The 15,691-nt window shown below is 33.9% G+C and overlaps 2 protein-coding genes and 1 long non-coding RNA gene across 3 annotated transcripts; 2 read left to right on the forward strand and 1 right to left on the reverse strand.

The window, feature by feature from the left end:
- Nucleotides 1–843: 843 nt before the first annotated feature.
- Nucleotides 844–1,779, forward strand: LOC140816382 (uncharacterized). The gene is made up of 2 exons (XR_012114589.1): nt 844–1,258; nt 1,406–1,779. It is a non-coding gene; the product is annotated as an uncharacterized lncRNA (long non-coding RNA).
- Nucleotides 1,780–3,300: 1,521 nt separating this feature from the next.
- On the reverse strand, nt 3,301–7,131 carry LOC140816381 (HIPL1 protein-like). The gene is made up of 7 exons (XM_073175609.1): nt 6,537–7,131; nt 6,218–6,375; nt 4,908–5,708; nt 4,597–4,813; nt 4,267–4,445; nt 3,923–4,161; nt 3,301–3,785 (listed from the first exon to the last, which is right to left on the reverse strand). Exons 1-7 carry the CDS (start codon nt 6,625–6,627, stop codon nt 3,371–3,373), a joined length of 2,100 nt encoding a protein of 699 aa, XP_073031710.1. The 5' UTR covers nt 6,628–7,131; the 3' UTR covers nt 3,301–3,370.
- Nucleotides 7,132–11,108: 3,977 nt separating this feature from the next.
- On the forward strand, nt 11,109–14,179 carry LOC140816878 (glutathione S-transferase U17-like). Its single transcript, XM_073176367.1, has 2 exons — nt 11,109–11,692; nt 13,593–14,179. Exons 1-2 carry the CDS (start codon nt 11,375–11,377, stop codon nt 13,968–13,970), a joined length of 696 nt encoding a protein of 231 aa, XP_073032468.1. The 5' UTR covers nt 11,109–11,374; the 3' UTR covers nt 13,971–14,179.
- The last annotated feature ends 1,512 nt before the right edge of the window (nt 14,180–15,691 follow it).

A 15,691-nucleotide genomic window follows, 5' to 3' on the forward strand; every position in this document is an offset into this window, starting at 1 on the left:
TAAAAGTAAATTTTTTTATTGTCAGTCAATTAAAATTATTTTTTTTTGGCATCTTGATTTGATTGATATTTTTCTCGCTTTTATTCTTCACGTTTTATCCGCCTTTCCAATTGCAACACTTCTCTGATTTCTTGTGGTTTCTTAGATATTGAAACAATGTTGCACTTGTGGATTATATTTGTCCAAAGATTGAATTTTTAGTTCTTTAGTTGATTGTTTTTGATAGGAATCGAATCGAACCAAATTACTCAATATTTTATTTTGCATTTCTAGACTAAAATAAAGATTTGTTTGCTTAGATATACTTAATCAATTTTTTTGAATTATTCAATATAATTTGGGAAATTATCCATAAGATATATTATGTTAATCTTGTGTAAAGTTTGATTCTAATTAAACTCTTGTTTATTTGTTTATAGGCAAAGAGTATCTATGAACATCTAGGTCAAAGTCTGATATAAATATGAGTATCAAATATTGAAAAGACGACAACGTTGCTGCTGAATTTTTGGATTTGAAGACTTCTTCGTGAAGAGCTCAAGTGATCGAATTTTGAGAAGTGGTTTTCGTTTGGTTTCGAGTATTGCATGTCTGTGTTTATGCATCTCGATTTTAAGTTGTCATTTATTCTGATGTTGTATAATTCATTGGTGTGTCAAAGAATTTAGTTTTGATTTTTTTCATTTGGTGTAAGCTATTTACATATTTTCTAGTGAATTATTTTTGGCCACGAGAGACGAGGCATTGCACAAGTATTTGTATTTGTGCATAATTTAAATCTGATGTTTATTCATTAACGTTTACGTGTGTGTTAAAAATAAATTTCCGCTGCATGTTGTGTCATTTTCAATGCTCTCTGTCAAGTGTATTCAGAATATGTTCATCATAAAACTAAATGGGCAGTCCAGTTTCTTCTGGGAGAGGCCTAGAGGATAGAGGTGAACTGTCCGCCCTGAATTGAAAGTTTTGGAAGGAAATTCATGAACAGTAAGCAGAGTCGAGTTTTAGAAGCAGTGAAGCTAATGAAAGATATGGAGGTGGCAGGAATATTGCCTGATGCTTTTCCCTATACTATGCTAATGGATGCTTATTGCAAATCTGGGAGATATGGTTACGGCGCACCAGTGGCTTCATGAGATGTTGCAAAAAGGGATTAAACCAATTGTTATAACATTCAATGTACTGATGAATGGCTTTTGCGTGTCAGGGATGCTAGAAGATGGCCAGAAGAAGCTGCTAAATTGGATGTTGGAGAAGGGCATGATGCCTAACGCCACCACTTAATACTCTATTATGAAACAAAACTCCATAAGAAATGACATGCGTTCAGCAATAGTAATATACCGGGGGATGGGTCATCAGGGAGTCGTGCCAGATGAAAATTCATATAACATAATGATTAGAGGGCATTGCAAAGCGAGGAATATGAAGAAAACATGGTTTTTGCATGAGGAAATAGTTGAGATAGGGTACAAGCTCACGGTTGAGACTTGAGAGCTATAACGCGCTGTTCAAGGGATTTCTGAGAAGGAAAAAGTATTTAGACGCAAGAGAACTTTTTGAACAGATGAGAAAAAAGGGGCTATCTGCAGATAAGGAAATTTACTGCACCTTTGCAGATGTGAACTACGAGGAGGGGAAAATTGATTCAACGTCTTTTGAGCTTTGCCACGAGGCACTGGAAAGATGTTTCGGTATTAGTTGCAAAGATGGAACTTAAATGGGTATAAAGCTATGGGCAACATTTCTTCTTGACCGTTTGCACTTAACACTTTATGTGGTACATTTACTTTTCATGCTGTTCTTTGCTTCAAATTTTTTTCATTTATTTCCTGACACTCGCTAATCTGCTGCCTGCATGTTCAATGAGTACATGCATGCATACACACTAACATGAACATAATATAAACATATATATACATAGAGAGACACGTATATGTGTATAGACGTGCACACATGTATATCTATATACATGGAACCACATAGGACTATCATGCTTTTGATGTGATTAGTATGGATGTAGTTTCACAATGTCGATGGATTGAGTTAACATAAAGCTGTTTCTTGTGTTTGAGAAGAAATAGTGACAGCACAATTTGGAAATACAGACGGATCAAGAAAAACTCATTTTAGTCGATTGGATTTTTTATTTTTTTCTCCAAATTAGACAAGTTTGATGTTTCTCATTTCCTGGGGCATAACTAGTTAAATGTCTACTGGGTACCCATATGCTAGTTATCAGTTTCGTATATAGCCCGATTCCCATCCTCGAGCAAAAAGTTGTGGAACACTTGATGCTTTGACATTTCTTTTCGGCCAAAAATCGATTCTTATTCATTTATTGATATATTAAAGACTAGTCGAAGCCGGAAGAAAGGCCACATTGCCTTGCCTGGATAAAATGTTGCATGAAAAACATTCTCGGACCAAGGTCGGTTAATTCCCTGAATTACTCGTTAAATTTTACACTGCCCCATCTTTTTTCATTCTATTACCTTGAAAATACAGGAAATTGGGAGCTTTTGAACCTAAAATCTGCAAAGTTTAGGAAGTTTATTGTGAAAATGCACAGATAACATATTTTCTGTTCCACTTGAAAAGAGGTAAATAAGAAAAGCATGCAGAGTGGCTTCTTGCTTTCTGATTAAGAACTTAAGGATGCCATTATGGATGGACAAAGAAAACACACACGATGATTCTTAAAATTGGTGCTCTGAGTTAACACCAACTGCCCGATTTCAAGAGTGTTCTCGGAAGAAGATATGATATATCTTTGAATCTTGGAGATGAATACTGGGAAGCCATGTTAACTGGTGTTCATTTGGTGTGACTTTATGTTGCAAGAGTTCAATGCGATACATGACAATAAATTGCCTCAACTCCAGGCTTATTAGACGTGCTTCTTCTGGCACTGGTCATGGATTTGTGCCTGATATGTTCTTGTGCTGTTCTCAGGCGTTATTTCTGTTGATTAGGAAAGCCTCTATGTGATGCCTTATTTATTCTATGCTACAATTATGTATATTTTTTAATGGAAAATTTGTAACTTTACAGAATGAGGATATATTATCCCTTTCTTAAGAACAATTTTGATGTCTGAGAGTTGCAAGAGGCTTCAGAAAATCAACCATAACTCATACTTCTCACGCAGTAAGATGAGCTGCGATTCTTGCAAGCTATGAGATATGGACACAAACCAGAGGACAATTGTTTTCAATGTTGCATAATATTTTTTTCATCAAAATCAATCTGCTACAGAAAAATTAACCCCTTGAAAATTGAGAAGCAACCGAGAAAGTGTGACTGAAAATTAATGCTTCATAACCGATGACTATTACTATCATTATCTCAACATTCTCCAAAACGAACCTTACTGATAGTCTGATATGTTACAAGACAATATCATAAATACCAAAACTGCAGAAACTAGAAGCATCAATCCCAAACGAGGAATTGCCATGATGTAACCATGAGAAGGAGAAGCCTGAGGAGGTTTTGTAGTGGTTATCACTTCTTCCTTTGAGCAAGCATAGTTGCATCGACTGGGACGAACCACCCTGTACACTCCACTCTGTGTTAAAATGTACACGTCTTTTCTGTTATCTTCCCCGAATGAAAATATGAACTTTAAAGCAGGAATATTGCTGTTAGGCACTGATTCACACTTGATGGGAGAGTCAGGAGCACAGCTAAAGGAAATGTCACTAGTAGTGAAGTTCCCACTGTTTTGTGGTGTTTCCGATGCTGCCCAAAGATGACTTGCATATAGGTCTCCGTACAGGTAACTGAAAAAAAAAAACCAAGAAAATTATAAAAACAGATTCAATTTCTTTGATGTCACACAGATTTTTATATTATAGTTCTAGCTGCAACCACAAACCCCAGACTATGTGAAAACATGATTGTGGTATCTTGATTTCACCTTCCATAAGTGCATGGATCGGTCTGTGCACGATAGACATATCCACCGGATATTGCAGCAGAACCGAGCTTATTTATCTCGGAATGGTTGTATCCCAACACAGGGAAGATGGGGTCAATGGAATCAGCAGATGTGTTACCCCCTGGACTTTTTTGAGGCTCGAAAACAAGAGGGCCTTCATATACACGCCATCCATAGTTTCCTCCCTTAGATATTATGTCAACTTCTTCATATTGATCCTGAATAAAAGTAATATTCAACCCAATAAAGGACTAAAATTTGGATATAAATCTTTAGGTGACAAAACTTTGAAGTTATATACTAAAACAACCGTAAATCTGAACCTGCCCAACATCAGCACACACGAAATAGGAAGGCCTTTCTGAATCAAAACTACAACGCCAAGGATTTCTTAGTCCATAAGCCCATATTGAAGGTTCCATTTGTTCATCTTCCGAAGAAGGGTTATCTTGTGGAACAGTGTAGTTTCCCCATAGGCTATGCTTAACTATGTCCTCTTCACCTAAAAAGCAAAAAGTCCTTACACTGGATGGATCAAAACTGACAAGACATACCAAATCTTGATTGATAAGCTCAGATTTGATGATATGCATAAAAAACTGAAAATATAATCTACCAAGAAAGTATGATATATATACTTTAGGACGGCTTACTTGGCATATCGTCTACATCGACCCTTAAGATTTTTCCGAGTAACGACTTCTTATTCTGCGCAAAATTGTATGGATCACCTTTGCTTCCTCCATCTCCCATCATGATATATAAGTAACCATCTGCAGGACCAAAAAGAATCTGGCCACCATGATTAGCAGTGAAAGGCAGCCCCATAGTAAAAGTTCTCCTGACTTCAACTGGACTCGCTTTCTCTGCCTAGTATCAGGTATAACACATCTTAAATACACTTGGATGTTTCTAAATAGTTTTAAAAAAAAATTCCCATTCAGATCTGGAGAAAAATGTTTACCGTTGACAGGCTTGAAGAAGTCCCGTTAGCAGTATACTCAGCAACAACCACATGATATCTGCAAGGCTTTCCTGAATCTATTGAACTCAACTCTGAAGGATCACATGAAACATCTGAGTTACACGCACATCTCCCTCCACAGGCTGGAGACTTCTCTTTGTCACAGTTAAATGATGCAAAGAATCTACCATTTGTTGCATAGTTCGGATGAAAAGCCATTCCCATCATTCCAAAGCTCGCATCCAGATGAACTTGATCTGTTAAGTCAACAAACGGACTTGATTCATCGAGCCCTAATGCATCTCCTGAATCTTGATCTGGGATAGTGGCTAACCAGATTTTGCCAGCTTGGCTAGAGAAAAAGGCGCGGTTTGATCCATCAGGATGAGCAACCATATTGAGATAAGACCCATTGTCGATTTTTTCAAGGCATATGCCTTTAGGGGGAGGTAATGTATCACTTTTATTGAGCAAAACAGGTTTACCATTGAAGCAAAGAGATTTTTCATCAGAAGAGCCAGAGAATGCATTGCAAAAATCAGATTCTGATTGCCAAAGGTCAGTTAGAGTTGATAAGGTTGCGTTTCGTGGCAATTCGGCTTTGGTTTGCAATGCAGGAGCAAAGGGAGAATTCAAGATTGATACAGATTTACAAGCTTCCCATACAGATGAGCAAAAGCTACCGTCTGTTTGGCTTGACAAGGATGAAATTGGTTCACCGGCAGTGGTGTTGCAAAGTATTGGAATTGACCGTGGGTTCGAATTGACCTCAAATAATTCTGCTGAGAATGGATCACAAGTCTGCAGTAGCCCCCCCAAAAAAAAGCCGTTCATAAGTAATCTTGCAAACAAAGCTGAGTTTATTCTTCATGGTTCAAATTCATCAATCATGTTAACCTTACGAACTGAAAACCAACTCTTTTTTTTTTTTTTCGCACCCAATTCGAACTGCGATCAAGTCTCCAGAAACCAACTGCTGAATAAGTCGTGCATAAATGAAAATTAACGTGCTCTAATGAAATTGCAATTCGAATTGCGTTAGCGAATTTCACGAAATTTAACTTTCTGTTTTGCATTCGGCCCTGGTGGCCCTACCACACGTCCAGATCAGGTCAATTTATAAGATTGTTTCTAAACAAACTGAAAGTAAAAGAATCCAGGATCAAGAAAATTCCGAACACATCTTTCACGGGATTCCGTAAAACAACAAAATCTAAAAACAAAATTCTTCCACAGCTCACGCAAAAAATTCCAGCTAAGTCTCAAGTTTTCAATAAAATGCCGATTGAGAATACAACAGAGAAACTAACCGCACAGACGATGGATTTCACAACAGCAGCACAAGCAGAATCAGATATATTCATAGCATCAAAACGCTTCCGCAACCGCAGATCTTCTGCTGTATTGCAGCACACTTGCCCATGGTATGGGCAGAATGCTAAACGCCCCTTCACGCTAGTAGGTGCTCCTATACACATAATCACACCAATGAAGAAATAAAATCAAGAAAATGGCAACAAGACAAAAAATCAAGAAAAGAACAATAGGAAACGAAAAACACTGACTTTCTCAACTTACTGCACTTTAAATCCAAGAAAAAAGGCACTCAAGAAAAAAACACACACTTACTCAAGCTAGTACACAAGGGCAGTGCATAAGAAGGAAAAGGTAGCAGCAGCAGTAGACTGAGCCATGAGAGAATGTTTAAAACTCCATCCATTTTCCAATATTGTAGAGAGAATGATTGGAGAGTAACTATATGTAGCAACCACTCAATAAATAGTGTCTCTCATCCAATGCGCCAAAACAAAGCTAGAACTGCTTAATAAAATACATTCTCTCTCATTTGAATTTTGACAAAGGAACATCTGTCCGTGCATTTATCTCTAAGCTAAGTCCTGGTATAAAAGGAGAGTGGACTTTTGCACTCAGACAAGCATGAGATTCAAGAAACATCAATTTGACTTGTTTGTGAACAAAATCTGAGTGGGTGAAAGTCGCTCAGCTGGGGTAGGAAAACAATGAAGTTTGAATAGAGAAAAAGGTGCAATAAAGATAGCGGAAGTGGGTGATTGTTGGCGAACTTAAGTGCAAAAATATGCCATTTATTGGTGTTTTTTAAATTCTGCCATTTTGGTTCTCACACCTTTTTCTTTTTCGAGGGAAAAAAGCTAAATTCAGGTGATGATAATCTAGAAAGATGGAGAATGGCTGTATACGCTAGGAGCTAGGTAGGGGCTTCCTTCAAGGGAGAATCGACTCGTGTCACCTTAGATGTTAGAAGATGGACACTATATATGTAGGTGCGAGTTTATGCTACATACCCAGAACTGCCTTCAATTTTGGTTTTTTATAAGATGTCAGTGACTTCAAAATGAAAATTGTGGAATATATCAGTATTTTTTATTTTCATTTACATAAAAAAAAACTCTCGATATAATAAATACTTATTCCACATATAGGAGTCACTCAAAACCTGATTATAGACCGATCATGGTTCCATGGAACCGAATTCGGAACGACAAAAACTTATGTGAGATGGTTTTACGGGTTGTATTTTGTGAGACGAATATCTTATTTAGGTCATTAATGAAAAAATATTACTTTTTATGCTAAAGGCGTGTTTGGTTGAGTGGATTAAACAAGGATAGATTAATAGACAAATATTTATCGTTAAAATTTTAAGATGTTTTAATAATCATTTTGACTCGGTTTAAGATTCAATTTTATTAATCAAATAGTTATCCATAAAATTGGATCTTAAACCGGGTCAAAATGATTATTAAAACATATTAGAATTCGTGAAATAGTCTCACATGAGACCCACTAATTCGGAATTGGCTCTCAGAAATCGGATTTGGAACTATTAAGGTAATATTAAATTTTAAGATTTTGTATTATAAATAGTCACTTTAAATGATATATTAAACTATTTTAGAGTATGAATATTGAACAATTAGCTTACATGTCCCTATATTTTAGAGTATAAGTATTGAACAAAAGAAAAGGTTTTCATGGTCATCTAAGATCCCAAAAATTAATAATAAGAAAATAAAGAATTACGGATTATGAAAGAAACAGTCCTCGAGGTTCATGAACCAATATGACAAGTTAAAATAATGAAGAAAATCAAGAAACATGTATGAGGTTAACAGAGGTAAACAAACTTGTAATAAATGATTCAATGGAAATTTGATTCAATTGTCATTAGGAAAAGAAAATTGGAGAAATTAAATTTAGAGAGATATATCATATAATATGCCGAATATATTACTTGTTGCTTATGTTTTGAAATAATGGTGTTTTCATAGATTTTTTTAGTCTTATATGTTGTATTTTAGCAAACAAATAAATTAAGTTTTTTTTTTTGAGTCATACATACATATATATGATTAAATTTATCCATCATGAGGACAAATCAGAAACGATTTGTGTTTTAAAACAAACATGGAAAAAAGTAAAATTTAAAAGTCAATATTAGACATGTCAAAACGGGCTGATGGAACGGGCCAACCCGCCACCCGCCACCCGCTATTAGTCAGGGCGGGAAGTGGCGGGCCTCTAAATGGCCAACCCAGTCCAACCCACCTTGGGCCGCGGGTTAGGCAGGTCGATCCATTATTTTTTTTTTTTAGAAAAAAATGCTACACATTATTACAGTAACCATAGAAGACTAATATATTCAGTCAAATAGTTTCATAAAATACTTAAAAACATTGAAATAAGAAATTAAGAAAGCATACAACATAATCCATAAAAGGTAAAGTGCTTAAACCAAACATGAAGAAATTAAACAAATACTAGAAAGTCAATTCTCATTCAATTTCATTCAATCTCGATCTTCTATATTAGCACAGAGATTCAGATTTTACCAGAGTGGGTGATGGAGGCGAGGCACATGAGAAAAATAAAGAAGAAATAAGATAAGAGGGTGATGGAGGTGCATTAGACTTATTTCAATTTTTATATAAAATTTTAAAATATAAAATTCTACTCTAATTTGACGGGCCACCCCGCCCCGTCTTGGCTCATAACCCAAACGAGCTGAGCCTCAGAGATCGTTTGGCCTGCCTCCAAACAATCTGTTATTTTATCAACTTAATCTTATTGGGTCTGACCCAATTTGACAATTTAATCAATGTCCCGTTAATTTTTCGAATTTCAATTATATTAATCAGAAACTATAATAGAATTTGAGTTTAAGAAACATCAAGCTGATTTTTCAAAGTCAAAAGCCAATAAATATTTTTTTGATGATTGCAAAAACTTTCTACCAGTGGAAAATAACCCAAAATAGCTTCTGATAGTAAAAATAAATATGCGATATAAATGTTCCTCTGATTTCAAAATGACATCTGAGTAACTAGCTCAAAATATAAATGTCCGACAGTCTTCGCTTGTTCATTAATTTATCTTGACCATGCATGAATTACAATGTAATAATTATATTATATTATATTGTTATAATATCGGATTCTCGAATCCTAATCCTGTGAGAGTCAAATTTTTTTAAAAAAATAGAAAATATGATCGGAGTTGAATTCTGGAGCATGCATTTGTTATACGACTCTATGAGTATGGTCCATGGTTTATGGCGACAGAGATTTTTCACATGGGCTACTTCTCATCTATTATTCAATTATTATGTAACCAAAATTTTAAATTCAGGCAGATAAAATTAAATATTATATGTTTTTTAATATATTTTTTTATTGTTTTATATGACAAAATAATTTTTTTTTTTAATAAAACACACATCTGTTCACAAAATTGGCTTAAGTAAGGTGGTTAAACAAAAATTTGAGGAGATAAATTGTTTTTATCTTTTACCATTATATATTTTTCTATAAAATTGTTATAATTAAAAAAACAAAAAAAATTGTAAAAGTGGGGCGGCTGCGCCACTCCAATCCACCCAAATTTCGGCCAACGGATCCTAGACCCCTTCATTCTAAATTTAGCTTTGTTTTTCTTAAAAGATGAGAATTAGTGTTTGCAAATACTTAAAAATTTAATATATGTTTTTTTTTATATAGTTTCGAAATTTATTTATATAAACAAAATTCTATAATAACTATTTTAAAAGATAAAAACTTATGTGAGATGGTTTGACATGTTAATTTTGTGAGACGAATCTCTTATTTTGGTCATCTACGAAAAATATTATTTTTTATGCTCAAAATATTTTTTTTATTGTGAATATCGGTAGGGTCGACCTGTCTCACAGATAAAGATTCATGATACCGTCTCACAAGAGACCTACTCTTTTTAAAAATATTTACAAATACAACCTTAGTTAAATTCTCCATATATATTTACTATAGTTCTTAAATAAATATATTCGAATTTTTAATATTATTATTAATAATATTTTTTTAGCATTCACAAAACATGAAACGGACAAGTACAGCAGCATGGATTCTTCTGTCTGAAAAACGACGCCAATAAAAAATTTTAACAGCGAAAAAGGAATCTAATCTAGATAATGAGAAGTGCGTCACTCTCACGTGAAAGGATTCAGCAGCAAAATTTAAAAAATTCAGATCAGGACAAATTTTGGGCCACAACTGAGTCTTTTATTGGACCTTAGACATGAGCTGGGCCTCTGTCCATGGCAAAAGATCCTTGGCCCAAATATGGGATGATGTATTTGCGTTCGCTGTGTCCGTCTCTCCTACTTTTCTGGGACGATACATGCTATATTTTAAAAATAATGTATCCTTCCCTGATTTATTTAACTTAAAAAATCCAATCATCTCGAAAATTTTCAACAAAAATTATTTTTAAAAGTTCATAATTATTCAATTTTCGTTTATTCTAATTAGAAAAATCGCAATACAAGCTCAATAATAATTGTAACATCAATAATTCTAAAATGTTTCAACCATTTGATTATTTTTCCCAAAGTTCGCATCAATAAATTTTTAGGATAAAAATCTAAACTCGAAAATTCATGTACATCAAGTCAGTATTATCGTAACTCAGATAGTCATAACTAAATATTTGCATAGTTTTAGAATTGTTGCATAATTTCAGAATCTACGACAATAAACAAACCAATAGACAAGAATAATTAAAGTGTGATTTGTGGGTTTGTTCTATTTTTAATTTTTAACATGAGGATGAACAGATAATAAAAAAATTTAAATTAATAATTGATTTTTTTTTTATATAAAAAAATAGGTAAGATTGGAACCCACCGCTTCTCGCGGAGGGACCAAGCATTGTACACCAACATTTTGATTGGGAATTCTTGCCTTCTACTGTAATAGTATCATAGAAGTAGCAGGCCGCCAAATGGTGGTATACGCAGCATCATTCGATAACTCCAATTTTTCCAATTCCAATGTCTATCTTTGGCTCGGTGACACATATATAAATCCCTCAAGATTTAAGAGTTTGTGTGCATATTCAAGTAGAAATAACAACAGAATTCAAAATACTGTAAAATCTTCAGAAAATAGGCAATGGTGACAAGTGAAGTAAAGCTTCTAGGAACATGGTCATGCCCGTACGTGAATCGGGCACAACTTGCTCTGAAGTTGAAATCTGTCGAGTATGAGTTCGTCGAAGATATTCCCTACAAAAAAAGTGAGATCCTGCTAAAATATAATCCAGTCCATAAGAAAATCCCGGTTCTTGTCCACGACGAAAAGCCGGTTTGCGAATCTCTTATCATTGTGCAGTATATTGATGATGCTTGGCCGGCTAGTCCTTCATTCTTCCCTTCTGATGCGTATGATCGTGCACAGTCTCGTTTCTGGGCAGACTACATTGATACTAAGGTACGTTATTTAATTCCCTTGTTTATATATTATATGTAGATATTATTCCTTAATTCTCAAGAAAGAAAAAAGAAACATTTAAAATTGCTAACAGGAAAGAACTTAACTCGATAGAGGGGCAGAGCCAATATCCTAATATTAGAGGTATACGATGCTGCCTTAAATTTTAAAAATGTATGATGAAAACCTTGCAAACATTTAGGATGTCAAGAATCCATTTCAATGCATGTAAAAAATCTGATTATTTATGTAGGAGTGGGTCTCATGTGAGACCGTCTCACGGATCAAAATCTGTGAGACGGGTCAACCCTATCCATATTCACAAAAAAAGTAATACTCTTAGCATAAAAAGTAATACTTTTTCATGAGTGACCCAAATAAGAGATCCGTCTCACAGATACGACCCGTGAGACCGTCTCACACAAGTTTTTGCCTTTATGTAGATAGTTAAGTATTATTCATGCCATCCTATTTTCCTATGTAAATTAACTATATAGTAATTTTATAATATTTTATGACTCCTCTAATATGAATATCTGTTAAATAGAATTTACAAAAAAATTCACTTGTCAATTTGATATAAAAAACATCTCAGCACGCATATATTTCTCAATACGGGTTTTGTACAATTTTCTTTTTTCCAGTTTTTTGTATGTTGCATGTTCTCAATGGTGCTTATAATGTTGCTATTGCGCCAACTTTCTTCTATAAGAATAGCGGTGACGATATCGTCAAAGACTAAAGTTTGTGTGACAACATTGTTGGGTTAATATGTTGATCATATGAATCGTACAGTTTTGAAGTAGAAGCTCTGCACGTTCAACTTCTGGTATTTTATGATCTAAAAAAAGTGAGTTGGACTGCACGTTCAACTTCTGGTATTTTATGATCTAAAAAAAGTGAGTTGGATGAATAAAGTATTTAACACATTGATATGATCGATCACTGACGAGGATTCTGTCATGTGAAGACTATAAATACTTCTCTTTGAAAAAATCTTATTGTGAAATGACTTATCTCCGTACATATTTATGAGAGAGTACCAAATATCTCATTCAGTCTTCTTCTTAGCAATTCTTGATAATACTCTATTTGTTAGAGGCAAATGGAAATTGACAATAACATTAGGATTCATTTCATTCTACTCATCGTCATGTGATTTCTTTCGGTCTATCTCCAATAAACGTCAAGCAATTATCCTTTTGTAAAATTGCTAGTGTCTTCATTTTCCACGACATGAAATTTCTTCCATTGAATTTTTCTCTTGAACCTTTCAGCCATTCTCATACTTTGATAGGAAAAAAAATAAACCGCCTCAATGAAAAATCTAAAAAATCTTTTATGATGTGGAATATCAATCAAAAGCAAAGGGAAATGATTTACTCTGATATATTGGTGGGTTACAATCTCACTCCATGAATGAGAAACTTTGGAATTGGAAGAAATAAGAAAGAAAAAAAAAAAGAAGACCTTTTTATATATGCATTTCTCAAACTCATGAAGAAATTTTGCAGCTTCCATAATTTTTAGTCAAAAAAAGCTTGCCAAACACACCGGCCACCTGACAAATCAAGGCATGCATCTGCCCATGTTATTGAATGAGAGCCAATACATGGCGTGACCTTGGTAAATATCATATCTAAAAGTTCTTATTAAAAAGAAGAACCTAATTACCCAAACAAGCGCTGTCAATTGATACTTTTGGATATTTGGCATCCTTTTTCTCTCGATTCATCGATCAATATATATTTAATCTCATAAGCCATGTGAATGAATTATGACCACTTGGATTAATTTCTTGAGAAATGATTTCAAGTCCTAACAAGTCAAAAGTTTCAAATCAATCGAAATACACGAATTTATATATGTACTTTGACATAAACTTGTCAAATAATTTCAGTGGTATCCGTTACTCAAAGTTCTTAGACAATCAGAAGAAAAGGAGCAAAGAACAACCCTTATAGAGAAAGTTTCTGAAGGACTACTGTTGCTTGAGGAAGTTTTCATCAAGTGCAGCAAAGGTAAACCTTACTTCGGAGGCGAAAACATCGGTTACCTCGACATTGTTCTTGGATCCACTTTGAGATGGCTTGAGGTGACAGGGATGGTTCTTGAAATCGAACTCCTGGATCTAAACAAGACTCCGAAATTGGCTAGATGGGCACGTTCGTTTTGCTCAGACGACGTTGTTGAGGATGTTTTGCCGGAGACTCAGAAGCTTTTGGAACTTAACAGGAAGATCCAAGATTTTATAAAAGCTGGTTCTAAGTGGAATTGATGCTTGTGATTGACAAGTAATCTGGCCTAACTTCTTGTTTACTGTTTCTTTCGAATCAAGAGAAATCTGGCCTAATTTCTTGTTTACTGTTTCGGTCGATCAGATGGTAACATGAAGATAATACGATAATAAGCTCACATTATATCTGTGATGAATTGTAGACTTAGTTGCTATTTTAGGCTATTGGCCAAGAAAATGGGACACAAGAAACAATAACTAGTTGGAATATGTGTGATTTTGCGAACTTTTCATCCATAAAGTGGAAATAATACATTTCTTAATGTTATTTTTTTAAATGATGACGGAACTCTAAGCTATGTTTCATGTAAACTGAGTAAACTCTCCGACTAATGTTGTAGTATGTAAATCAGGTTGATCAGGTGATGAAGTTAGCATTCAAGTTGAGGCCGACAAAATTGAAATTAAAGTTGTATTTAAAAGAAAAGATTTAGATAGATTGACAAATTTCAAATAACTAGACTGATGAGTGTATTTAAAACCGAAGTCAAAGAAGATACACGAACAACACGAGAAATTTAAAACATTTCTAATTTGAAATCAATCAAATAAATACAATAGATTTCAGAATTTGATTTGAAATCAAATCTACTCAGAATCTTTTATGCAAATTCAACCTAAATCTAGCATAAAAGAACCAGACTGGTAAAATTTTGTTCACGGGTATGTGAGATATAATATTTTAAATCAGTTTATGTCTTTAAAATCACAAACGTGGACGAGAAAAAGGAAATACACCCGTCGCCAATTATGGCTGCCTTTGAGCGATCACACCTATTATTTTACCTTTGGCAAAAATTTGTGTGAGACGGTTTCACGGGTCGTATTTTGTGAGACGGATCTCTATTTGGGTCATCCATGAAAAAATATTATTTTTTATGCTAAGAGTATTACTTTTTATTTTGAATATGGGTCTGATTGATCCATCTCATATATTAAGATTCGTGAGACGGTCTCACATAAAACCCACTCTTTACCCTTTTAGACCTTGACTTCCATCTCGTAGTGATCCTCGTTTTTCGGGTCCGAGATCAAATCTACATCATTGTTCCGTCCTTTCAAAAATATTAATGAATCAGAACAAGGTTTGACTTATTATAATATATTATTTTTTGGGTAAATTTGAAAAAAATACACCTGCAAGTCTTTCATTTAAGATTCAGTACCTAAAACATTTTTTTTATAAAGCAATACCTGACAACACTACAAACTTAGTTTTAACTACCTACAAAGATAATTTTACATTTTTGCCCTTTTATTATTTAAATAAATATATTATTTTATCCACCAAATTAATTGTGTGTTTTCTATCTACCAAAATATTAGTACCTATTATGTGGTTTCAGATACTTGATTTTGTTATTTGAATACTTCAAATGTGTAAAAAAAAATACTATATTTTCGAACAATCACCATAATTAAGTCGTTGTTGGATTTTCATAAAAAAATACATTATGATGACTTATTCATGTCATTTTATTTTAAAAAATATATAATTCATCAATCATCATTAAAATAAGATTAAGTACTTATTTTGACATAAAAAATATCTATTTTTAAGTTTCAGATACTTGATTTGGCTCTTTAAATACTCTAAATATGTAAGAAAATACTGGATCTTGAACGATCACCATCAATTCAGTCATTGTTTGTCTTTTCATGAAATGTTTATTTGGATGACATATTTATCTCATTTAATATTT

Source organism: Primulina eburnea, chromosome 16, assembly GCF_022965805.1.
Source record: "Primulina eburnea isolate SZY01 chromosome 16, ASM2296580v1, whole genome shotgun sequence".
NCBI lineage: Eukaryota > Viridiplantae > Streptophyta > Magnoliopsida > Lamiales > Gesneriaceae > Primulina > Primulina eburnea.

Coding starts and splice junctions, on each gene's coding strand:
- LOC140816381 (XM_073175609.1), bottom strand. CDS start 6,627: ATGGATGGAGTTTTAAACATTCTCTCATGGCTCAGTCTACTGCTGCTG. Junction 4,446..4,596: donor CGATGTAGACGATATGCCAA/GTAAGCCGTCCT, acceptor TTTGCTTTTTAG/GTGAAGAGGACATAGTTAAG. Junction 3,786..3,922: donor GATCCATGCACTTATGGAAG/GTGAAATCAAGA, acceptor TTTTTTTTTCAG/TTACCTGTACGGAGACCTAT.
- LOC140816878 (XM_073176367.1), top strand. CDS start 11,375: ATGGTGACAAGTGAAGTAAAGCTTCTAGGAACATGGTCATGCCCGTAC. Junction 11,693..13,592: donor CAGACTACATTGATACTAAG/GTACGTTATTTA, acceptor AAATAATTTCAG/TGGTATCCGTTACTCAAAGT.